General features: G+C 46.6%; 1 protein-coding gene across 4 annotated transcripts in view; it reads right to left on the minus strand.

The window, feature by feature from the left end:
• Nucleotides 1–25,754, minus strand: part of cntln (centlein, centrosomal protein) — a 138,263-nt gene that overhangs the window by 109,598 nt on the left and 2,911 nt on the right. For all 4 annotated transcript variants that reach the window (XM_036933761.1, XM_036933763.1, XM_036933764.1 and 1 more), the window contains 7 exons: nt 23,951–24,039; nt 21,548–21,632; nt 18,191–18,325; nt 16,963–17,205; nt 13,768–13,901; nt 12,668–12,830; nt 3,756–3,989 (listed from right to left, as the gene is read on the minus strand). In XM_036933761.1, coding sequence (XP_036789656.1) covers nt 3,756–3,989; nt 12,668–12,830; nt 13,768–13,901; nt 16,963–17,205; nt 18,191–18,325; nt 21,548–21,632; nt 23,951–24,039 — 1,083 coding nt within the window. The remainder of the gene's footprint in view (nt 1–3,755; nt 3,990–12,667; nt 12,831–13,767; nt 13,902–16,962; nt 17,206–18,190; nt 18,326–21,547; nt 21,633–23,950; nt 24,040–25,754) is intronic.

Below are 25,754 nucleotides of genomic sequence, written 5' to 3' on the forward strand. Positions count from 1 at the left end.
TTGGGGTGTTTTCATGTAAATCGATTTTGTTACGTTTCTAAATTCCAACCCGACATCACGGCTTCCACTTCCATCAATCTGCTTTTGTAGCATTACGATTTCATAGATCCTATCTGAGAACCAACTATTAATGCTTTCCCCTCTGAGCCTCTGTCCACCATCACTAACCATCTAAACATTAAAAAAACACACACATCTTCCATTCTTCACTAGGTCTATAACTCCACAGGATCCAGGGGTATGTCATGTATGATGATGATGATGAGGATGAGGATGCTGATCAAAAGAAGCACCTCTCCTCATCCAAACCTGACCCTGGCGGAACAGAGCGGCGGGCGAGTGGGGAGTGATACCTGAATTATACATCTGACAGACAGCGCCTGATTCACTAACACTAAACAAGGATTAGATGGAGGCAGATGTTATAGGAAGAGGCATGGCTGTATAGCTGAGGGAAAGGAGGGAAGGATCCAGGCAACTAAAGTACCTTTTACTTAGAAGAAAATAGGAGAATAAGAAAGAGAGAAAAAGTGTTGTTAACGCAGCTAGCACCCTATTCCCTTCAGAGTGGCAACAAGTAGTGCACTATATGAGAATAGGAGGCCGAGTTCCAAGTTGACGAAAAGGACAATAGGTGTCCTTCTAAAATCCCCCTCTTCAACCTAGTCCCAACTTCATTGGACTGACTGAGAGCCTCATCTTCCCACCTCCTTCATTTCCAACGCTGATGAGGGGCTTCGCTAGTGAGCTCTGCTTTGAACGGCTGCCCACACAATTAAGAAGTCACTGTTCATTTAGATGGCTGTCCAGAAAAGCCTGAGGTCTGCTATGTATTCTAATGTGGGTTCTACTAATCACTGCTTTACTGTAGCCAGCCAGAGAAACAGTAGCTAGCTACCCTGTGTGCAATGTGGTGACAGTGTGGGCTGATTGGGCTACGGCTACAAAACTCTGCTGGTGGCCACTGATCACTTGTGGGGGTTTCCCCAGTCTCCTTGGTTGCGGTGGCAGCCGCCAATCTGGCAACCGCTCGATCCAACCTGGCAACCCATCATCTAGGCTGGTGTGTGGCTGAGCTGAGTCACCTGGGCTGCTGGGTTGTCAGACCACAGCCAGAACCTTCAGGCTGAATAGAAGAACAGGGCACAGGGCCATCTTCTAGACTCTATGGAGACCTGTCTCGGTCTGTCTGCAGTGTACTCGCTGACTCACATAAAGGCACAAAGGCATCCAACTATCTAGATGAATGGCTAGCAAAGAACTAGCAAGCTCGATGCGAGAAACTCTCACAAGGATACAACTATGGTACAAGAGGAAGTTTTAGTAGGATCACTGGCCGTTCCTTCAAAACAAATGGAGATCAATCAAAAGCAGATGTAAAACTAGATTTCACCTACTTCCCAACTCCAAATCATTAACACAACTTTCACCTGAATTCTGCATTCCAGTACAAATGTGTAGATGAAGGTACCAGAGGTACTACAGTAGCTATAGAAAGTAGACAAGATTGAAGTCCAGATTGACATCGTCTGACTACTAGACAGACTGATTCCTATTCAGACTTGACCTGCTTCAGTCCCAGAGGCAGCATTCAGCATTGGCTGTAAAGCGTTAACTCCACTTCAGACATGGAGACAGAAGACAGACAGTAGTTCTCTAGCAGAGCATGGCAACATAACACACAATGGGTGTTTTTTTCACCTCCTGCACCCCCTTCCTCCTGCCTTCCTCTCCCTCCGAGAAAGTAGTGTTCAAAGCCGTCGCTCTTCCCTCTCTTTCCCCGTATTCAAATGAGTGTGGCGCTAGCTACGTCTCCCCCCGCCCGGCGCTCCCCCAGCCATCAGCACTTTGATCATCTCCAACAGGTAACTTCCAAACATTTCAAATTAAAATAAATCTCCGGCTAACAACCGGTGCATTAGAATTTAACAGGTGTTCGGCGAGAGGAAGTCGTTATGGAATTAGCTATTTACGCTGGAATACACACACGCCCTGTCAGTGCAATTATAGCCTGGGAAACGGAGAGGCCTCTCCCTCCTGACTGGCTGGGATACCTTGGGACGATAATCTGATCTGTTCACTTTGATGTCAGTAGGTAAGGAAAGTTAAGAGACAAAGCAGCCCAGGCGCCGGCTACATGTGCTCTGGGTAAACACTATTTAATATTGATGCCACGCATCGGTTTTGATGCATAAAGATGCCCGAAAATTATGTGATCTGAGTTTCTTATGATGGAGGATTGATGGATGGATGGATGGATGGATGGACGGATGGATGGATGGATGCTTACTGGGGTGGAAGACTGAGAGACAGGGGTGCCTTGTATTGGCAGTGTCAGAAAGAACACACACACACAAAGACTTGTAACACACACGCGCAAAAACCCTCAGTTATAAACATGCATACACACACACCACACACCGGCCTGGAACGCGTCTCCTCTAGAACGTAGTATTAATTACTGGGGTAACACTGCATAGCTGGACTTAATTGCTCGCTAATTGATCCATTTATATTTCAGCATTCATTCGGCTGAATTAACAGGGTTAAGTGAGACAGAGGCAATTGTAACTCACTTAACATTTGCACTGATATCTTCTGACTTCCTGTCCGGGGCGATGCTATCTGGAGGATTACCACCCGTCAAATTAGACAAACACAATCAATTTGTAAAGCAGCGAATAGCAAACCGTTCTGCAAGGTGTAACACTGCTCAGATCAGCACCTGTATGTATAACATATCTCAGAGTAGGAGGGCTGGTCTAGGATCAGTTTTAGATTATACCTTTAGATTATAAATCAATAAGATTACATGGCCAGGGTGGACCTGATCCTAGATCAGCAATACGACCGCCTGATATTGTCTTGCTACTGTTGTGGATCTGTGGACCGTGACTGACCATGTGTTGTCTAACCAATAGGGAGGATGACTGATAAACGCATCATTAAAAGATATTAAGCGCTACTTTGGTTGATGGAGCTGGACAGACAGACAGACAGCATCTTGTTACTCTGTACCCTCTGGGTGTGAGTTGAGAAAGGGGGAGAGCTGACACCATCACTACTCAACACCATTACCCATCTCCAATTAAACCTGGGCAGAGGGGAATGGCAAAATGGATGCTGCTTCTATGATTCTATCACCTGAAGAGAATTTTTAATTGAGTCCCAGTCTAGATAGAGAGACATTGGTGGGAGGAGAGAGAGAGAGAGAGACCCAAGAGAGGAGAGAGATCAGAAATCTACATGAAAGACACTGACATTGGGCTTGAACAGAAATGGGAAGATCAGAAGATCAAGGGTGGGCTGGATATCAAGCCAAGCGCCTGATAAGCATCTCTCTGTCTCTAAAGACCACCCCCACAACGGGCTATGGTGGGCATATCACCACCCACACACTCCTGCCAGGCCGGACAATAATTACACACTGGTTGAGTGTCAGGGGGTCGGAGGTTAGACGTATGTCTATATCAAGGGTGGTGTAAGTGCTGGACCATTATAAACAACTTGGACGTGACATGGGTCAAAACAAACATTCATTATTTCATCAAGCAATACTTAAAGTGTGAAAGTGCATGCAGTGGCGTGCATAAACACACACACACACATCTGTCTGCAATGAAGAACTTTTGAGGTAGACAATATGGACACTCAGTTCACTGCCTCTGGCTGTACAGCACTCTCAATATAATCCCTGAGAAGTGTGACGCAAAATGTCTTCAACTTGCCTCTAGCTCAAACCTCTGACAGCTCACCTCAAAGTGTTTAGAGTTGGTCTGCCTGGCTGGGGGACCGGCTGGGGCCATGGTCTGTGGAAGCTGCTGCTGGTTGTGTGTCTGCTGTTGTTGTTGTTGCTGTAGCTGGCCTTGGAGCTGCACAATCTGCTGTTCCTTCTGGCCCAGCTGGGTTGTCAGGGCGACGTGACTCTGGCGGAGCCGGCCCTCGTTGGATTTGAGTGCCTGGTAACATATGCTCAGCTCGTTGTAGAGCTGTGGCCACAAGTAGAGGAGAGGGAGAGAAAAAAGAAACACTCATCACATCGGGTGCTGACGGGACAGAGAGTCGTGACAACGATCGTTCTCCTATTTCCATGGAGAAGACGAGAGGACAGATGCTATGATCATCTGGAAGGAGGGAGGGAGAGAGAGAAGGAAAAGGGGGTGAAGGAGAAAGTGGGAGAGTAGTGGAAAGTGTAAAACCAACCCCCTGACTGGACAGATTTTTTATCCATGTTTGTCCCACCACCTCTCCACACAGAAACTCCTGTTACAGACAGGGCTTACAGTGAGTGGCTTGGCAACCATGAGATTGGCACAACATTGAACTTCTGAAGAGAGAACATGTTTACTGCCTCACTGTATTACCACTGTAAAGACAACACATTGTCAGCTTGCCTTATGGTGATGTGGTTTTGGGGGGTTGGTGATGTGGTTTTGGGGGGTTGGTGATGTGGTTTTGGGGGGTTGGTGATGTGGTTTTGGGGGGTTGGTGATTTGGTTTTGGGGGGTTGGTGATTTGGTTTTGGGGGGGTGGTGATGTGGTTTTGGGGGGGTGGTGATGTGGTTTTGGGGGGTTGGTGATGTGGTTTTGGGGGGTTGGTGATGTGGTTTTGGGGGGTTGGTGATGTGGTGATTTGGTTTTGGCGGGGTGTTGATTTGGTTTTGGGGGGTTGGTGATGTGGTTTTGGGGGGTTGGTGATGTGGTTTTGGGGGGTTGGTGATGTGGTTTTGGGGGGTTGGTGATGTGGTTTTGGGGGGTTGGTGATGTGGTTTTGGGGGGTTGGTGATGTGGTTTTGGGGGGGTGGTGATTTGGTTTTGGGGGGGTGGTGATGTGGTTTTGGGGGGTTGGTGATGTGGTTTTGGGGGGGGTGGTGATGTGGTTTTGGGGGGTTGGTGATTTGGTTTTGGGGGGGTGGTGATGTGGTTTTGGGGGGGGGTGGTGATGTGGTTTTGGGGGGGGTGGTGATGTGGTTTTTAGTGATTTCATGGTGATTTTACTGATAGGAGCTGGTGTCTCCGTTGTGGTCATGTTTGTTAGAGTGTTAGGGGGACTGGTTGAGTGTGATGTCGTGTGGTATTGTATGGTTGAGTGTGATGTCGTGTGGTATTGTATGGTTGAGTGTGATGTCGTGTGGTTGTGTATGGTTGAGTGTGATGTCGTGTGGTGGTGTATGGTTGAGTGTGATGTCGTGTGGTGGTGTATGGTTGAGTGTGATGTCGTGTGGTAGTGCATGGTTGAGTGTGATGTCATGTGGTAGTGTATGGTTGAGTGTGATGTCGTGTGTTAGTGTATGGTTGAGTGTGATGTCGTGTGGTGGTGTATGGTTGAGTGTGATGTTGTGTGGTGGTGTATGGTTGAGTGTGATGTCGTGTGGTAGTGTATGGTTGAGTGTGATGTCGTGTGGTGGTGTATGGTGTGGTAGTGAATGGTTGAGTGTTATGTCGTGTGGTAGTGAATGGTTGAGTGTGATGTCGTGTGGTAGTGTATGGTTGAGTGTGATGTTGTGTGGTGGTGTATGGTGTGGTAGTGAATGGTTGAGTGTGATGTCGTGTGGTGGTTTATGGTTGAATGTGATGTTGTGTGGTGGTGTATGGTTGAGTGTGATGTCGTGTGGTGGTGTATGGTTGAGTGTGATGTCGTGTGGTGGTGTATGGTTGAGTGTGATGTCGTGTGGTGAAGTAACCGTATTATAAAAGGTGGTATTGGTATTTGTGTTAGTACTGTGTACTATGGGTAGAGTGTATTAGTACTGTGTGTTATGGGTAGAGTGTATTAGTACTGTGTATTAGTACTGTGTGCTATGGGTAGAGTGTGTTAGTACTGTGTGTTAGTACTGTGTGTTAGTACTGTGTGCTATGGGTAGTGTGTGTTAGTACTGTGTGTTAGTACTGTGTGCTATGGGTTGTGTGTATTAGTACTGTGTGCTATGGGTAGAGTGTATTAAATCAAATCAAATTTTATTTGTCACATACACATGGTTAGCAGATGTTAATGCGAGTGTAGCGAAATGCTTGTGCTTCTAGTTCCGACAATGCAGTAATAACCAACAAGTAATCTAACTAACAATTCCAAAACTACTGTCTTGTACACAGTGTAAGGGGATAAAGAATATGTACATAAGGATATATGAATGAGTGATGGTACAGAGCAGCATAGGCAAGATACAGTAGATGGTATCGAGTACAGTATATACATATGAGATGAGTATGTAAACAAAGTGGCATAGTTAAAGTGGCTAGTGATACATGTATTACATAAGGATACAGTCGATGATATAGAGTACAGTATATACGTATGCATATGAGATGAATAATGTAGGGTAAGTAACATTATATAAGGTAGCATTGTTTAAAGTGGCTAGTGATATATTTACATCATTTCCCATTATTAAAGTGGCTGGAGTTGAGTCAGTGTCAGTGTGTTGGCAGCAGCCACTCAATGTTAGTGGTGGCTGTTTAACAGTCTGATGGCCTTGAGATAGAAGCTGTTTTTCAGTCTCTCGGTCCCAGCTTTGATGCACCTGTACTGACCTCGCCTTCTGGATGATAGCGGGGTGAACAGGCAGTGGCTCGGGTGGTTGATGTCCTTGATGATCTTTATGGCCTTCCTGTGACATCGGGTGGTGTAGGTGTCCTGGAGGGCAGGTAGTTTGCTCCCGGTGATGCGTTTTGCAGACCTCACTACCCTCTGGAGAGCCTTACGGTTGAGGGCGGAGCAGTTGCCGTACCAGGCGGTGATACAGCCCGCCAGGATGCTCTCGATTGTGCATCTGTAGAAGTTTGTGAGTGCTTTTGGTGACAAGCCAAATTTCTTCAGCCTCCTGAGGTTGAAGAGGCGCTGCTGCGCCTTCTTCACAATGCTGTCTGTGTGAGTGGACCAATTCAGTTCTGTCTGTGATGTGTCTGTGATGTGTATGCCGAGGAACTTAAAACTTGCTACCCTCTCCACTACTGTTCCATCGATGTGGATAGGGGGGTGTTCCCTCTGCTGTTTCCTGAAGTCCACAATCATCTCCTTAGTTTTGTTGACGTTGAGTGTGAGGTTATTTTCCTGACACCACACTCCGAGGGCCCTCACCTCCTCCCTGTAGGCCGTCTCGTCGTTGTTGGTAATCAAGCCTACCACTGTTGTGTCGTCCGCAAACTTGATGATTGAGTTGGAGGCGTGCGTGGCCACGCAGTCGTGGGTGAACAGGGAGTACAGGAGAGGGCTCAGAACGCACCCTTGTGGGGCCCCAGTGTTGAGGATCAGCGGGGAGGAGATGTTGTTGCCTACCCTCACCACCTGGGGGCGGCCCGTCAGGAAGTCCAGTACCCAGTTGCACAGGGCGGGGTCGAGACCCAGGGTCTCGAGCTTGATGACGAGCTTGGAGGGTACTATGGTGTTGAATGCCGAGCTGTAGTCAATGAACAGCATTCTCACATAGGTATTCCTCTTGTCCAGATGGGTTAGGGCAGTGAGCAGTGTGGTTGAGATTGCATCGTCTGTGGACCTATTTGGGCGGTAAGCAAATTGGAGTGGGTCTAGGGTGTCAGGTAGGGTGGAGGTGATATGGTCCTTGACTAGTCTCTCAAAGCACTTCATGATGACGGAAGTGAGTGCTACGGGGCGGTAGTCGTTTAGCTCAGTTACCTTAGCTTTCTTGGGAACAGGAACAATGGTGGCCCCCTTGAAGCATGTGGGAACAGCAGACTGGTATAGGGATTGATTGAATATGTCCGTAAACACACCGGCCAGCTGGTCTGCGCATGCTCTGAGGGCGCGGCTGGGGATGCCGTCTGGGCCTGCAGCCTTGCGAGGGTTAACACGTTTAAATGTCTTACTCACCTCGGCTGCAGTGAAGGAGAGACCGCAAGTTTTCGTTGCAGGCCGTGTCAGTGGCACTGTATTGTCCTCAAAGCGGGCAAAAAAGTTATTTAGTCTGCCTGGGAGCAGGACATCCTGGTCCGTGACTGGGCTGGATTTCTTCCTGTAGTCCGTGATTGACTGTAGACCCTGCCACATGCCTTTTGTGTCTGAGCCGTTGAATTGAGATTCTACTTTGTCTCTGTACTGGCGCTTAGCTTGTTTGATAGCCTTGCGGAGGGAATAGCTGCACTGTTTGTATTCGGTCATGTTACCAGACACCTTGCCCTGATTAAAAGCAGTGGGTCGCGCTTTCAGTTTCACGCGAATGCTGCCATCAATCCACGGTTTCTGGTTAGGGAATGTTTTAATCGTTGCTATGGGAACGACATCTTCAACGCACGTTCTAATGAACTCGCACACCGAATCAGCGTATTCGTCAATGTTGTTGTCTGACGCAATACAAAACATGTCCCAGTCCACGTGATGGAAGCAGTCTTGGAGTGTGGAGTCAGCTTGGTCGGACCAGCGTTGGACAGACCTCAGCGTGGGAGCCTCTTGTTTTAGTTTCTGTCTGTAGGCAGGGATCAACAAAATGGAGTCGTGGTCAGCTTTTCCGAAAGGGGGGCGGGGCAGGGCCTTATATGCGTCGCGGAAGTTAGAGTAACAATGATCCAAGGTCTTTCCACCCCTGGTTGCGCAATCGATGTGCTGATAAAATTTAGGGAGTCTTGTTTTCAGATTAGCCTTGTTAAAATCCCCAGCTACAATGAATGCAGCCTCCGGATAAATGGTTTCCAGTTTGCAAAGAGTCAAATAAAGTTCATTCAGAGCCAACGATGTGTCTGCTTGGGGGGGGATATATACGGCTGTGATTATAATCGAAGAGAATTCTCTTGGTAGATAATGCGGTCTACATTTGATTGTGAGGAATTCTAAATCAGGTGAACAGAAGGATTTGAGTTCCTGTATGTTTCTTTCATCACACCATGTCACGTTAGTCATAAGGCATACGCCCCCGCCCCTCTTCTTACCAGAAATATGTTTGTTTCTGTCTGCGCGATGCGTGGAGAAACCTGTTGGCTGCACCGCCTCGGATAGCGTCTCTCCAGTAAGCCACGTTTCCGTGAAGCAAAGAACGTTACAGTCTCTGATGTCCCTCTGGAATGCTACCCTTGCTCGGATTTCATCAACCTTGTTGTCAAGAGACTGGACATTGGCAAGAAGAATGCTAGGGAATGGTGCACGGTGTGCCCGTCTCCGGAGTCTGACCAGAAGACCGCCTCGTTTCCCTCTTTTTCGGAGTCGTTTTTTGGGTCGCTGCATGGGATCCACTCCGTTGTCCTGTTTGTAAGGCAGAACACAGGATCCGCGTCGCGAAAAACATATTCTTGGTCGTACTGATGGTGAGTTGACGCTGATCTTATCTTAGTAGTTCTTCTCGACTGTATGTAATGAAACCTAAGATGACCTGGGGTACTAATGTAAGAAATATCACGTAAAAAAACAAAAAACTGCATAGTTTCCTAGGAACGCGAAGCGAGGCGGCCATCTCTGTCGGCGCCGGAAGTATTAGTACTGTGTGTTAGTACTGTGTGCTATGGGTAGAGTGTGTTAGTACTGTGTGCTATGGGTAGAGTGTATTAGTACTGTGGGCTATGGGTAGAGTGTATTAGTACTGTGGGCTATGGGTAGAGTGTATTAGTACTGTGTGTTAGTACTGTGTGCTATGGGTAGAGTGTATTAGTACTGTGTGTTAGTACTGTGTGCTATGGGTAGTGTGTGTTAGTACTGTGTGTTAGTACTGTGTGCTATGGGTAGAGTGTATTAGTACTGTGTAGTAGTACTGTGTGCTATGGGTAGAGTGTGTTAGTACTGTGTGTTAGTACTGTGTGTTAGTACGGTGTGTTAGTACGGTGTGTTAGTACTATGTGCTATGGGTAGAGTGTATTAGTACTGTGTGCTATGGGTAGAGTGTAGTAGTACTGTGTACTATGGGTTGTGTGTATTAGTACTGTGTACTATGGGTAGAGTGTATTAGTACTGTGTGTTAGTACTGTGTGCTATGGGTAGAGTGTGTTAGTACTGTGTGCTATGGGTAGTGTGTGTTAGTAATGTGTGTTAGTACTGTGTGCTACGGGTTGTGTGTATTAGTACTATGTGCTATGGGTAGAGTGTGTTAGTACTGTGTGCTATGGGTAGAGTGTATTAGTACTGTGGGCTATGGGTAGAGTGTATTAGTACTGTGGGCTATGGGTAGAGTGTATTAGTACTGTGTGTTAGTACTGTGTGCTATGGGTAGAGTGTATTAGTACTGTGTGTTAGTACTGTGTGCTATGGGTAGTGTGTGTTAGTACTGTGTGTTAGTACTGTGTGCTATGGGTAGAGTGTATTAGTACTGTGTATTAGTACTGTGTGCTATGGGTAGAGTGTATTAGTACTGTGTGCTATGGGTAGAGTGTATTAGTACTGTGTACTATGGGTTGTGTGTATTAGTACTGTGTACTATGGGTAGAGTGTATTAGTACTGTGTGTTAGTACTGTGTGCTATGGGTAGAGTGTATTAGTACTGTGTGTTAGTACTGTGTGCTATGGGTAGAGTGTGTTAGTACTGTGTGCTATGGGTAGTGTGTGTTAGTAATGTGTGTTAGTACTGTGTGCTACGGGTTGTGTGTATTAGTACTGTGTGTTAGTACTGTGTGTTAGTACTGTGTGTTTGTACGGTGTGTTAGTACTGTGTGCTATGGGTAGTGTGTGTTAGTACTGTGTGTTAGTACTGTGTGCTATGGGTTGTGTGTATTAGTACTGTGTGCTATGGGTAGAGTGTATTAGTACTGTGTGTTAGTACGGTGTGCTATGGGTAGAGTGTGTTAGTACTGTGTGCTATGGGTAGAGTGTGTTAGTACTGTGTGCTATGGGTAGAGTGTATTAGTACTGTGTACTATGGGTTGTGTGTATTAGTACTGTGTACTATGGGTAGAGTGTATTAGTACTGTGTGTTAGTACTGTGTGCTATGGGTAGAGTGTATTAGTACTGTGTGTTAGTACTGTGTGCTATGGGTAGAGTGTGTTAGTACTGTGTGCTATGGGTAGAGTGTATTAGTACTGTGTACGATGGGTTGTGTGTATTAGTACTGTGTACTATGGGTAGAGTGTATTAGTACTGTGTGTTAGTACTGTGTGCTATGGGTTGTGTGTATTAGTACTGTGTGCTATGGGTAGAGTGTATTAGTACTGTGTGTTAGTACTGTGTGCTATGTGTAGTGTGTGTGTTAATACTGTGTGTTAGTACTGTATGCTATGGGTAGTGTGTGTTAGTACTGTGTGCTATGGGTAGAGTGTGTTAGTACTGTGTGCTATGGGTAGTGTGTTAGTACTGTGTGTTAGTACTGTGTGCTATGGGTAGAGTGTATTAGTACTGTGTGCTATGTGTAGTGTGTGTTAGTACTGTGTGCTATGGGTAGAGTGTGTTAGTACTGTGTGCTATGGGTAGTGTGTGTTAGTACTGTGTGCTAGGGGGAGAGTGTATTAGTACTGTGTGTTAGTACTGTGTGCTAGGGGGAGAGTGTATTAGTACTGTGTGTTAGTACTGTGTGCTATGGGTAGTGTGTGTTAGTACTGTTTGTTAGTACTGTGTATTAGTACTGTGTGCTATGGGTACTGTGTGTTAGTACTGTGTGTTAGTACTGTGTGTTAGTACTGTGTGCTATGGGTAGAGTGTATTAGTACTGTGTGCTATGGGTAGAGTGTGTTAGTACTGTGTGTTAGTACTGTGTGTTAGTACTGTGTGTTAGTACTGTGTGCTATGGGTAGAGTGTATTAGTACTGTGTTGTTACTAATAGCTAATAGCAGGTGGTGTCTGCTGTGTGAGCCTCTTCCTGGTTGCAGAGGACTGTGGGTATTGTAGTGTAAATGAATAGAGTGGTAATATATAGTATAGTTAGTCACCTTCTGATAAGAGGTGGTGTCTGCAGTGTGAGCCTCTTCCTGGTTGCAGAGGACTGTGGGTATTGTAGTGTAAATGAATAGAGTGGTAATATATAGTATAGTTAGTCACCTTCTGATAAGAGGTGGTGTCTGCAGTGTGAGCCTCTTCCTGGTTACAGAGGACTCTGGGTATTGTAGTGTAAATGAATAGAGTGGTAATATATAGTATAGTTAGTCACCTTCTGATAAGAGGTGGTGTCTGCAGTGTGAGCCTCTTCCTGGTTACAGAGGACTCTGGGTATTGTAGTGTAAATGAATAGAGTGGTAATATATAGTATAGTTAGTCACCTTCTGATAAGAGGTGGTGTCTGCAGTGTGAGCCTCTTCCTGGTTACAGAGGACTCTGGGTATTGTAGTGTAAATGAATAGAGTGGTAATATATAGTATAGTTAGTCACCTTCTGATAAGAGGTGGTGTCTGCAGTGTGAGCCTCTTCCTGGTTACAGAGGACTCTGGGTATTGTAGTGTAAATGAATAGAGTGGTAATATATAGTATAGTTAGTCACCTTCTGATAAGAGGTGGTGTCTGCAGTGTGAGCCTCTTCCTGGTTACAGAGGACTCTGGGTATTGTAGTGTAAATGAATAGAGTGGTAATATATAGTATAGTTAGTCACCTCCTGATAAGAGGTGGTGTCTGCAGTGTGAGCCTCTTCCTGGTTACAGAGGACTCTGGGTATTGTAGTGTAAATGAATAGAGTGGTAATATATAGTATAGTTAGTCACCTTCTGATAAGAGGTGGTGTCTGCAGTGTGAGCCTCTTCCTGGTTACAGAGGACTCTGGGTATTGTAGTGTAAATGAATAGAGTGGTAATATATAGTATAGTTAGTCACCTTCTGATAAGAGGTGGTGTCTGCAGTGTGAGCCTCTTCCTGGTTGCGTAAGACTCTCTGTGTGTCCAGGTTGAGTCCTTCTAGCTGCTGGATGAGCTGGGCCTGCTCTGCAGCATGTTCACTACTCTGTCTGTACAGGGCCTGCACCTCCTGCAGCTCACGCCTGCGTAGAAACACATGCACAACGCAACATCAAATACCTACTATACAAACATATTCAAAACATAAAGAATTTGTGGCATAATGACACAAGACGTTACTAAAGTACAATGACATCTTCAATCACTTCTAACACACAGAGCGTTTCCCTGAGCCGGATGTGACTGGCTGACATCTCTCAGTGACACCACGTTAAGACACAGAGTAGTTAAAAAAGGTGAGATTACCCACAAAGGCTCCTGGGTTTTCACCGTTTTATCATATTGACTAAAGCTTAGCCAAAGCCTGCACCATTTCCCCTCCTCTCTCCCTGACTCTGCCTCTACAAAGCTCTCCAAAGCACATCTGGTATGCAGGGCTTATCAACTGGTTCTAGACGAGGATGTGCGTGTCGCCTCAGAGCCTCGGGGTGGAGAGACGGCTAGAGCCTCTCGCACACACTGTCGCACACACTCTCGCACACACTACTCTAAACGGGTTTAACTGAGACTTTTGTGGATAATGAAAGCCACATAAAAGTAAATCTAATTTAGCAAGATTATAAATTGATATTGGACATATTTTAATTGAGGGTCATTTCACTGTACAATTTATACTTACATGGTATACAAAACCAACATGACAGACCAATTTATACTTACAAGGTATACAAAACCAACATGACAGACCAATTTATACTTACAAGGTATACAAAACTAACATGACAGACCAATTTATACTTACAAGGTATACAAAACCAACATGACAGACCAATTTGAATGCATGAAAAATATTGCCTGTGATTTACGTCATTGTGCATTGTATCCATGACGATGCCAAATCACAGACGTCATGGCACATCGCACAGCAGTTTACATTTATTTTTAATGCAAGGTGTCCAAGAGTGACCTGAAAGGCATCTGTCACATACAATGTATTTTTATAAGGTTTTATTATCTGACCTGAGTTGGGTGACGTGTTGGTCCCTCTGTGCCACCTCCTTCTGCCTGGAGGAGAGGAGGTCTGCCAGGCTGCTGCACTGGCCCTGAAGGTCTGCCACCTGCCGCTGGGCATCGCTCAGATCACCCTCCATCTCCTGCCATGGTGGAGGACAAGAAGAGTACTATCAGTCAATCAATCAACTAATCAAATGTACTTGTGTCTGTTTACAGCAACAGTCGTCACAAAAACATGCTGTAAAGTCCACAGACCACAGGTGTCAAACTCATTCCACGGAGGACCGAGTGTCTGTGGGTTTTCGCTCCTCCATTATACTTGATTGATGAATTTAGGTCACTGATTAGTAAGGAACTCCCCTCACCTGGTTGTCTAGGTCTTCACTAAAAGGAAAAGCCTAAAAGCAGCAGACACTAGGCCCTCCAGGGAATTGGTCTAGAGGAAGCGACTCTGTTTTGTGTTTGTTCAACAAATGACGGTGACCGTTTGTATTCCTCAGTGGATTTGGTAAAGGCTTGGTGTTCCTGTTCCTAAATGAGCTTCAGAACGGCGTAGATGTGCTAATACAAAAGTCCACGTGAAAACAACGGCCAGAGGCCAGGACACAGTGTGTGACCCGTCTCTACCCTGACGGAGTCCTCTACGACGTTACGTGTTGATGTTGTGTTGCTGGACTCCACTAATGGCCAAACAACTCTTACCATTAAGAGCCAGAGAGATAAGAGGTCTGAGAGTGTCTGAGCACTGAGGGTCATCTTAAAACTTCACAAGAGACTCTCTCCTTTTAACGAGAGGCTACAATTACAGCAGGGCAGACCCGGCCGCCTGGCATCAAACACACAGGGGGCATCGGGACAAGTCTGACTGTAATTAAAAACAGCTTCAATCACCGACGCCGGTGAAATTAATGGCCGCAATTTAATGGCAGCAAATTAGCCACCGTGAAAGATGGCGCTAAGGATGTAGCGATAACACTACTAGTACATAAACAATATCAGTGCATAGTTGTGACTTCTTGTAACTTTTTAATGTTCCAATCTTGAACAGACTTATCGTTCTAAATTGGTGTGGAATCCTTGTGCATTCCATGTGTTCCACCCATCTCTCAGAGTTGCATGGTATTAAAGCCTGGTCAGGAGCAGAGCCAGGTGACTGTCTGTCTGTCTGTGTCTGGTAATGTGATTGATGTGCGTAGTGGAGTTGTTACTAGGGACTGGCCCTGTCATAATTACACCCTGGCCCTGACTTATTCAAAGCCCTCTCTTTCTCTCTCCTCCTCCTTCCCTCCCTCTCTACCTGTCTCTCTCTATCTCTCTCTCTGTCTGCCTGTCACTCTCTCTGTCTGCCTCCCTCTCTCTCTGCCTGCCTGTCTGCCTCTCTCTGCCTGCCTGTCTCTCTCTCTCTCTCTCTTTCTACCTGTCTCTCTCTCTGTCTGCCTCTCTCTCTGTCTGTCTGCCTCTCTCTCTGTCTGTCTGCCTCTCTCTCTGTCTGTCTGCCTCTCTCTCTGTCTGTCTGCCTCTCTCTCTGTCTGCCTGCCTGTCTCTCTCTCTGCCTGCCTCTCTCTCTGCCTGCCTGTCTCTCTCTCTCTCTCTCTCTCTCTGTCTACCTGTCTCTCTCTCTGTCTGCCTCTCTCTCTGTCTGCCTGCCTGTCTCTCTCTCTGCCTGCCTGTCTCTCTCTCTGCCTGCCTGTCTCTCTCTGTCTGCCTGTCTCTCTCTGTCTGCCTGTCTCTCTCTCTCTCTGCCTGTCTCTCTCTCTCTCTCTCTCTCTGTCTACCTGTCTCTCTCTGCCTGCCTCTCTCTCTCTGCCTGCCTCTCTCTGTCTGTCTGCCTGTCGCTCTCTCTCTCTCTGTCTGCCTGTCTCTCTCTGTCTGCCTGTCTCTCTCTCTCTCTGCCTGTCTCTCTCTCTCTCTCTCTCTCTCTGTCTACCTGTCTCTCTCTGCCTGCCTCTCTCTCTCTGCCTGCCTCTCTCTCTGTCTGTCTGCCTGTCGCTCTCTCTCTCTCTCTGTCTGCCTGCCTGTCTCTCTCTCTGTCTGTCTACCTGTCTCTCTCTCTGTCTACCTGTCTCTCTCTCTCTGTCTGCCTGCCTGTCTCTCTCTCTGTCTACCTGTTTCTCTCTCTGTCTGACTACCTGTCTCTCTCTCTGTCTGTCTACCTGTCTCTCTCTCTCTGTCTACCTGTCTCTCTCTCTGTCTGTCTACCTGTCTCTCTCTCTGTCTGTCTACCTGTCTCTCTCTCTGTCTGTCTACCTGTCTCTCTCTGTCTGCCTGCCTGTCTCTCTCTCTCTCTCTGTCTGTCTACCTGTCTCTCTCTCTCTCTGTCTGCCTGTCTCTCTTTCTGTCTATTGTGTCGCTCATGCACTTGACTGGATGAGCGCTGATGAGAAATGACTGTTGGCTCGTACTGAGAAGAGTTGTGCTGTGTGCGTCAGCGGAGTGTGTCTGTCTGTGAGTGCGTGTTCGAGCCTCTGTGCTGTGTGCGTCCACGGAGCCCCCCCCCCCCCAAACTCTACTATTGATGGGCAGTTGTGTTCTGTTCCAAGAGGAGAGTGGGAAGGGTAGTGGTGGTAGTGGCGGTCTCCTGTGGGTTGACACTGATTGGTTGTCTGACTGTTTGAACAACATGTGTCCAACGTGCTGCTGTGGTGATTCTTTTGTTGCGAGGCGGATTAGAGTGAGAGAGTAAAGTTGATACATAATAATGACGAGGGGGAGAGATGCATATCACTGATTCTGCTAATAAGCTACACGAATAAGGAGAGGACTAAAACACTGCAGTCGTCCAGTGATCACATCGGGGGACTTGGCCGGGGCTCGGCTTCTTCTTTTCCTCACCAGACGAGACTTGGGTCCAAAATGTTAAAAGTAATTATTTCTCCCACCCCCGGAACAGGGCCATCAATATTTAAAATGTGTGCTTTGAGAGAGGAATTATTTGACATTCATATATTGAGGAGGGAGAAATAAGGAGGTTCAAGGTGTGTAGAAGAAACAGAACCCTTCCTCTGTCTGTCTGTCTGTCTGTCTGTGTGTGTGTGTGTGTGTGTGTGTGTGTGTGTGTGTGTGTGTGTGTGTGTGTGTGTGTGTGTGTGTGTGTGTGTGTGTGTGTGTGTGTGTGTGTGTGTGTGTGTGTGTGTGTGTATATATATACACATGGGTTGGTCCCCAGTTCCCCCCTCCACATGGCATCTCTTTTTGTGTTACCTTGACTTTGGCATCCGCGGAGTCTCTCTCCTCTCCGTGTCTCCTCTCCTGCCTCTGTGCCTGCTCCAGGTCGCCTCGCAGGGCAGAGCAGCAGGACTCTAATGCCTCCTTCTCCTCTCCGTGCCTCCTCTCCTGCCTCTGTGCCTGCTCCAGGTCGCCTCGCAGGGCAGAGCAGCAGGACTCTAATGCCTCCTTCTCCTCCTCCAGGGCCTCTTCTCTCCTCCCCCTCTCCTCCTTCACATCCTGAACAAAGAAGAGGGGGGGCAGGAGTCACAGGGCCAGATAAACAACACCGACGGATGAAGAGAGGGAGAGAAGGAGAGAGAGGGAAAGAGAGAGGAGAAAAAAAAGTAGCATGGGGTTTTGAGGAGGATGAGATGGGATGAATATGTAGAATGTAAAGTCAGTGCTATTCTGTGCTTGGTTGGGGCCTCCGCTGCGCAGCTCCACTGTGGCCCCCCCCATGTGGCTCTCACGCATGTCTGATTGACAAGGTCACCTGTGCTGTGAGGCTGTGAGGGCCGGGGCTAACTGTGAGGCAGGTAACAGGGGCCACGCAGATTCTCCCTTTAATGACAGGCCTCCTAATGAGAACACACTTCACTACAACATCCATTACATCTGATCCCAGCCTCCTTTGATGGTTCCCCCGCTCTCGGAGTTGGATTTGATGTTTTATTTTATCAGCGAGACCCCGCAATGCAAAGACGCATCCGCGGACCTCGAGTTCACTCCTTTATTAATGAATCATAGCCAGGGTCCCATCAGGGCCGTAATTAGGGATAAGCCACATCATCACACGAACGCCTTACTTTCACTCCCTCCATGGTCGATCATTAAGTATTTATCTATAGGCAAGTTATCGACTTCTCTCTCCCTCGCTATCTCTGGCTTTTCGGCATTCTCCGTCTGCTCAAACCTCTCAGTTTGGAGACATGTCAGAGAGAGAGAGATGAACCGATGAGCGAGTGAGAGAGAGAGAGAGAGAGAGAGAGAGAGAGATCTGGCCTGCTCCAGAGCGAGGAAAAACACATAGTCCGTGTTTCTTTTCCTCCCCTGCCTCTCTAAGTGATTTTGAGGCCTCAGGCTACAGTATAGCCCTGGGGGAAACGTCCTGTTTGGTGTCACAGTGAAGACTAGTGGTTGCCTACAAGGAGCCAGAGCGCAGAGGCTTCAAAGCTCAAAGCGGAGGCAGGCAGGCGGGTGCCACTGGAAATTTGTTCCAAACCTTAAGTTCTTGACTCTTATTCCCCAGTTTGCGGCGCAGAGCTGCCAGCTCCTTCTTCACTAGGCCTCTGTCCTCGTCCACAGCCATCTTCCTCTGGACCAGGTTGGTGATCTCCTGCTGCTGCCCTGTCACTCTCTGGTTCAGCCAACGGAGAGAGTGGGGGAGAGAGAGAGAGAGGATTATAGATGGAAAGAGAGAAAAAGAGAGAGATAGAGAAAAAGAGATAGATGGAGAGAGAGAGATGTGGAAAGAGAGATAGATGGAAATACAGAGAGAGAGAGATGACGTTAGTCATCAACAGCAATCTTGGGCAACGGGAGGGAATAAACTATTTATGGATTTTGGAAGGAAGTAGGCATTACAGTAACTACAGGGGTCCCATTTTGGATCAATCAGAGGCTCCAATTGACAGGGAGGGTGACATTTAGTATGAGCTCCTGTTATCAAATGGCCACTAGCGAGGAAGACACAGTTGGATCTCATGCGAGGTCTAATCTACTTCACATCTAACCACTCTATCCTACTCATCTTCTGTGTCAGTTGGGTTCAGATCTGGCAGATACTGACAAGGCCTGTGACCGGGCCAGAACCTTCCTTCTAGCCCCTGATCTCACAACAGGTGCTGAAGGAGACCTTCACAAGCCCTCGCTTTCATAATACTGGCCTCAGTAAACCTCCGTACACATGAGCCAACTCATGTACTGTAGGCCTCACACTACTGTATGTGCTAACCTCACCACTTACAATGTTACACAATGAGCCACTTATATAGAATAAGAGCACTCTAATACTGTCTAATAGGTGTAGGCCTGTATAGAATAATGAACTACTACTCTGTACATTTACAATACAGTTAGCATGATAGCCTAATCAAAACGATATTTCTCATCTTTATTAACAAACTAGAACAAAGGAATCAAAACGATGAAAAATGGTTCCATAATTTTAATGATCCATCTTCTGTTCCTGCCGCCTAGTCATCTGGCAGGCCTATAGCTGGGCGACTGTAGGAGGAGAGAGAGGAGGCTGCCCTTTTAACACTGCATCAGCTGGGCTCTGGCATGGCAGTAATCCACTGCAGGCTGCGGGTAGCTCGAAAATAACACCATGCTCTGGGATGCAATTAATTGCCATGTTGGGGGAATCGCTCAAATCTTTTCCAAGATGGTGGATTTACTAGACGCCTTCATCTCCTCGTTCGCCATGCAAAAACGGGCTTTAATAGAGATTTATACGGGCGAAGTAGAAATAAATTCAAGCGTTGATAATGAGGTGGGCGAGAACAATTTCAACTCCAGTAGTGTTCGATTGGTAAGAAAAAGGTTTAGGGGAAGTTAAGAGGTCGAGGACAGAGAGATTAGCATTAAAAATTCCCAGTGCAGTTAAAAATGAAAGCTAATTATGTTACAAAAATGGAAGGGAGTGGAGACGAAAGAGAGCGGAGAAAGACAAAGAGGGAGAGAGAGAGAGAGGTAGTGAGAGAAAGAAAAAATAAGTAGAAAGAGAGAAGAGAGGTAGAGAGGAGAGGAGAGAGAAGGAGAAAGAGAGAGAGAGAGGAAAGAGGTAAAGAGAGAGGAGAGGAGAGAGAGAGAGAGAGAGGAGAGGTAAAGAGAGGAAAGGGGGGAGAGAGAGAGAGAGGGAGGGGGGGTAAAGAGAGGAAAGGGGAGAGAGAGAGAGACAGAGAGAGATAGAGAGAGAGAGTGGGGGGGTGGGTAAAGAGAGGAAAGGGGAGAGAGAGAGAGAGAGAGAGAGAGAGAGAGAGAGAGAGAGAGAGAGAGGGAGAGAGAGAGAGGGAGGGAGGGGGGGGTAAAGAGAGGAAAGGGGAGAGAGAGAGAGAGAGAGAGAGAGAGAGACAGAGAGAGAGAGAGGGAGGGGGGGTAAAGAGAGAAAAGGGGGGAGAGAGAGAGAGAGAGAGAGAGAGAGAGAGAGAGAGAGAGGGGGGTAGCGAGAGGAGGAAAAAAGAAGGAAAGGAAAGACGATAGTGAAAGTTGGGAGTGGAGACATTGAGAGGGATAGCGTGAGGTCCTGTGTGGACTCAGCAGACCATCACATCTCCAGAACAGTAAGGGGGGAAAAACCAATTAATCACCATTTGGGTTCCTTTGGCCCAAATCTGGACGAGATGATGAATGTCAGTGGTCTGTGTGACACTGCACACAATCCTGACTATTAATGAGCTTCGCAAATAGGCCAGAACTTCACCAACCAGAATTTCTACTGCTCTTATAAAGAACTTTGGGGTGGAGTGCTGCTACTTTCAAGGTATAGTTTAGAAGTGAAGGGGCATGGAAATTAACCAGTTATTAAACTTATCTCCATGGTTACTTACTTAATAATACAATGTATTCGTAATATTCTAAACAGTTTGTTGTTTCTGCAGGCACACAAGATGATGTTGTTATGCAGTGAGTGGGAACATACTGTCAGGTCTATTAAGACTTGAGCGGTGTCCAGTGGTCATCAAAGGTAGCCTGGTGGTTAAGACTTGGGCCAGGAACCGAAAGGTTGCTGGTTCAAATCCCTAGGTGAAAAATCTGCAGATGTGCCCTTGAGCAAGGCACTTAAACCCAAATATCCCTGTAAGTCGCTTTGGATGAGATCTGCTAAATGACAGAAAAAAATGATTTAAAATGTAGATGGCGTGGCAGAATGAATGAACCTGCCTGCGTCCTTCCTTCATTCTCCCTCACAGTGACAGTGTTTGACCGATAACATGTTTGAAATCTGTGCCAGCACTCTTTTTCTCAGAACAAACAGAGCAGTGGTGAGGAAATAATGTGTAACCTCTATTGTGCTCCACAGCTCTGGCTAATTGTACATAGCTAAACCAGTGTTAAGATGAGTGAGGAGGGCGGGATAAACACACTGTTAAAGAGCTGCTGATGATAGCATTTAGCGCCCGTCTCTCTGGGAGCGGATGGGATGAAGTTAGCGTAGCATTAGCCAGCTGACAGAGAAGGTTGCTAATGTAATGACAGAAACTGACAGATGCTGATGTTAAGGGACGGTGATTAAGGGTAAATTACAGTGCGTCGCCGTAATCATTATCTGTCCTAGCAGCCCATAGAACACACTTACTGAGCCACTGTTATAGGTGGGCATGGAGTTAGCACCTGCACTAGTGATAGGGCTTGCCTCAGACAAACCCGAGGCTTATGGGTCTTTTATATAACAGGACTGACTGACTGTAGGTTAGACTGGACTTGCACTCTCACTCAGACAGACATTCTATTTCAATGCATCCCTTCATATCAAATGGAAGAGAAATTCCTATGGGAGATTTCTCTGTTCAGACATCAGGATACGACGCAGACATGGTTCACTCACTATGCATTCCACATGTCATAACAACAATACCTGGTCCAGCTCCTGGATCTTGTAGTCTTTGGCCTGCAGGATCTCCAGCACCTTGCGGTCCTTGGCTTCAGCTTTCCATTTCTCTCTGTTGGGGACACAGAGAAACATAGAAATATAATGTTAATCTATGTCATTCTAGTTCTATGCAGAGTCATACAATCTGTCATTCTATTTCTACGGAGAGAGAGAGCGGCAGAGCGGTGAAGTGACTGCGAGGCCCAGAGCTGAAGCATCGTTAGCAGCTCGTCTCCAACGACTCTCTGGTCCTGCTAATGATGATGGGTTTCATTTGGAGGCATAAGGGTGATGTGGTGGTGACAGACCCACTGACAGGATCTAGCATATGGCAAACGACAGAAAACAAGCTCATCTGAGGGGAAATGATAACTTCATTTGTATAATCAACAGGAAAACCCATTCAGTGCACAGGTTTACAGAGTATTGAATGTTATCAGAGAAGTGAATATGCCAAGTGCATGTAGTCTGTCACCCCTATAATAGCATATTATTTTAATGTCTAGTACATTGAATGACAGTTTCAAAACAAAACACAGAAACACTCAATATCAAGCAAATATCTGTGCACTCAGGCAACCAAATTACAACAAAGAGGGCCTTAAAGAAAAGCAGGTCACAGGAAAAGAAGATAAACCCAAAGTTGTGTGTTCAAACACTCAGCGGGCTCCCTGGGCGCAGGCAGGCAGGCAGACAGACACCAGAAGTATGTCAATCAGCACCCCAGTGTCATTTCACTGTTCTCCAGATAAGGTAATTACCAGGACCACATCAAACCTGGAATCCTATTCAGCACACACACACACACACACACACACACACACACACACAGCAAACTTTTTCCCTCGCTCTCTCTCCGCCCCATTGGGCCATGCAGCGGCAGCCTCCTCCAGCAGCATATCTTTCATTCTGGCTCGCTGAGGCCTCTTTTCTCCTGTTCACTGTTTGGGGAGCGGAGACAAAAGAATAACGATTGGGGCCAGTTTGTTTCAACAGCTTCTTGAGATCACCAGGGAACCCCCCCCCCCCCCCCTCCACCCCCCCCCCCCCCCCCCCTCCCCTCCCCTCCAACCAACCCCCACCTCTCCCCATTCCTCCACCCCAATCCAGGCTCCTCTCCCCCACATGCCATGGCTGGCTCCCCCCACCCCCCCCCCCCCCCGGAGGGACATTGAAAAGAATGCCTGGTCTCCTCGGAGTCAAGCGCTACCTTGTATCCTTTGCCGTGTTAACCGTGTCCTGAGCAGCCATCCAATCGCTACAAGACCAGCTGGAATCCCCCACAGGCCCGGCGCTTGACTGGAGTCGGCGCAATTATCATGTCAATATACCCGCCGTGTGCAGCGCGGTGCCAGTGTGCTGATAGACTACACACACACACTCTCTGGGTGCATGTTACCTAGGCCCCTGTGGACCAACATGCTTTGTTGGGTTTCCCTAGCCGGAGCTGTGGGGGATGGGGAAACTGCCTGAGACACAGACAGAGAGAGGATCCTGAACCTGGCACACATGTTTTCCCCCTGAAACCAACCGTCTGAGGCTCCTGCCAACTGACACGCTTTATTCTGTGTCTGATGCTCCTAAAGGCAGGGGAATGTAGAATACAGGCCTACTAGACCTACTACATGAAAAGGACTCCACATCTAGGTCTACTACAGTACATTGAAATGCTTGTTATGAACAGAAATTAACAGTCTTTATTAAGAAATGAAATCATGCACCACGATTCTTTCGAATCTTCATTCTGTTTACGAGGAGCTTGGTGTGGCTTTACGAAAAACAACATTTTGACACAGCATTTTAAATCAAACAACTTTCCAACAGAAGTTTTGAAAAGAACAGACATGCCTGAACTCACACTACTACCGTGTATGACTGCAGTAGTTGAAATACCTGAACCCCTGTTCTTTCCAACCAGTTCCCATGCTGATGTATTCTGTGAGGCTTAGCCGCCCCTCGCAAAAGGTCATCTTCAATCTAACGTTTTATCCCAATAAAAAAAACGAAGCACTTGGCAGTGAACGTTTTCCCAGTTTTAGAATGGGAGCCGAGCGAGACTGTTTTCATTAACGTGGGTGGTTTCCATGGCTGAGCAGCTAGACTGGAGATAAGAGGGCTTTAAGGAGCATCTGCACTATTCAGCCGTAAACCCACCAGAATGTCCAAGGTGTCTCGCACACACAACCTTGGGATAACTTTCAGCAGACGTACTTCCCTACCTACCTCTGTTTCCCTTTGGAGATGGGATTTCTGGGAGATCTTTAAGGCCCTGAACATTTCTTCACAGGTTGTAGTATGGAGATGAGTTATAGGCCATGCTTCCAGAGATAGAACGTATGGGTGAGAGGGAACCGTGACATTTCGGAGCAGTTTCAATTACTAACTCACCGTTCGACCACTAGGCTGACGGCCTGGGTCAGGTCCGGATTGGCTACTTGGAGGCGTTTCCATAGGGACCACACAAACTCCTTGTCAGCCTGTGAGAAGAACAAACAATTTCATGGTTATAAGATTTCACGGTTATGAATGATTATACTCAAATCGTATTATTATGACTAAATCAAATCATTATTCTAAAAATGTGGCATGTGGTAGTCTTAATGAACCTCACAGACACATAACACAGAAATACTGAAATTCATTTCCTATTTTTCGACATCCTTTTCTGAAATAATAACACTATTTCTCACATCTTAAAATGTAATTAGTGAGAGGCGATGTTATAGCAATTCTAAATGAAATACAAATAATTCAATGAGATGCTTGAAGACATTAGCATATATGGGGGGGGGGCAACCCAATCAATAATTAAAATGGCCTGTACAAAATCAAACTTTAGATGAGGGGTGCCTTCTCTAATCATGGTGCTGTCTTTACAGAGAGATTACATTACTGGAGTGTGACCTTCGGCTCAAGGGGAGGCTACATTGACACTTGTCATTATGCACAATTCATGACTGGGGAGTTAGAGATCAAACCAAAACAGCAGTTAAAGCAGCATATCCCTTATTAATAAAGTCCATCTGATTCTGGACGGTTTTCTCTGCAGCTCTGAAGTAACTAGCGGAGGAGAAGCACTAAACTGATGACAGAGAGAGTCCTGGAAGGCGCAGAGACACCTGAGAGCCTCCGCCCGTGACACATTTCACATTCAAATTGACTCGCCGCCCCCAAAAAACGGCGTTCCATTTTTTAAATTTTTTTTTAAGCTACATTACATTTAATGAGAAACATCTAAAAACTACATTTTCGGCACACTAAAAGATAGAATTATGCCAAATCGACTTAATATAAAATCATCTGTTAAATTATTTTCACATCATCACAAGATGAAAAGTCATCACTCCCACTGGAATCTACTGGTCTCCAATTAGCACATGAATTTTAAAACCCCATTCAAAAGTGTCTAATCAATTATTTACTAAATGGCGGAGGCAGACCTTGGTAGACCATGGGCTGAACATACAAAGTGGAGAGAGCAGAGTCGATCCTTATTGGATGAATAGAGATCTCACCAATCCTGGTCCTGCACTGCCGTTAATGACAAATTAAGAAATGGGGGCCTGACATCAAATAGGTGGTCTCGCTTCTCCTGGCCTATGGCTGCCATTAACCCTTACATACTGACAGTCAGACTCCTCGCCAGGACCCTCACCACCCATATCAAGGGCTTCTCCATAGTATTAGAGATGTATCGAATGTGTTTTTGATGATCACTGAATTATTAATTGTAATTGCAGACCTTGAAAGACCATGGGCTAAACATACTAAGTGGGCCTGGAATGCAGCCACATATTAATAAAATTAGCATGGTCAAGTAGGAACATTTTCTGGCCGACAGACGGGCGACTTTGTAGTTAATGGTGGTCCTGAGAACGCTGTGCCAGAGAATTTACACATTAATGGCATTTCAAATGCCACGATTTGAATGGTACACGGTACAACTAACACTGTCTAACAGTCACTAAGAGACAGACAGAATCATTGATGCTCTCTCTCTCCCCAGACCACCGAGGAGAAGTGATTCATGTCAATTCAATAGATGAGAAATACAGTAACTGGTTGATGTAATGGAGGTCGTGAGTGACTTCGGTCTGGATCAGGTCTGACAGACAGGCCATACAAACTCAGTTGGTAGAGCATGATGCTTACAACGCCAGGGTTCTGGGTTCGAGTCCCACAGGGGACCAGT

Source organism: Oncorhynchus mykiss, chromosome 10, assembly GCF_013265735.2.
Source record: "Oncorhynchus mykiss isolate Arlee chromosome 10, USDA_OmykA_1.1, whole genome shotgun sequence".
Taxonomy (NCBI): domain Eukaryota; kingdom Metazoa; phylum Chordata; class Actinopteri; order Salmoniformes; family Salmonidae; genus Oncorhynchus; species Oncorhynchus mykiss.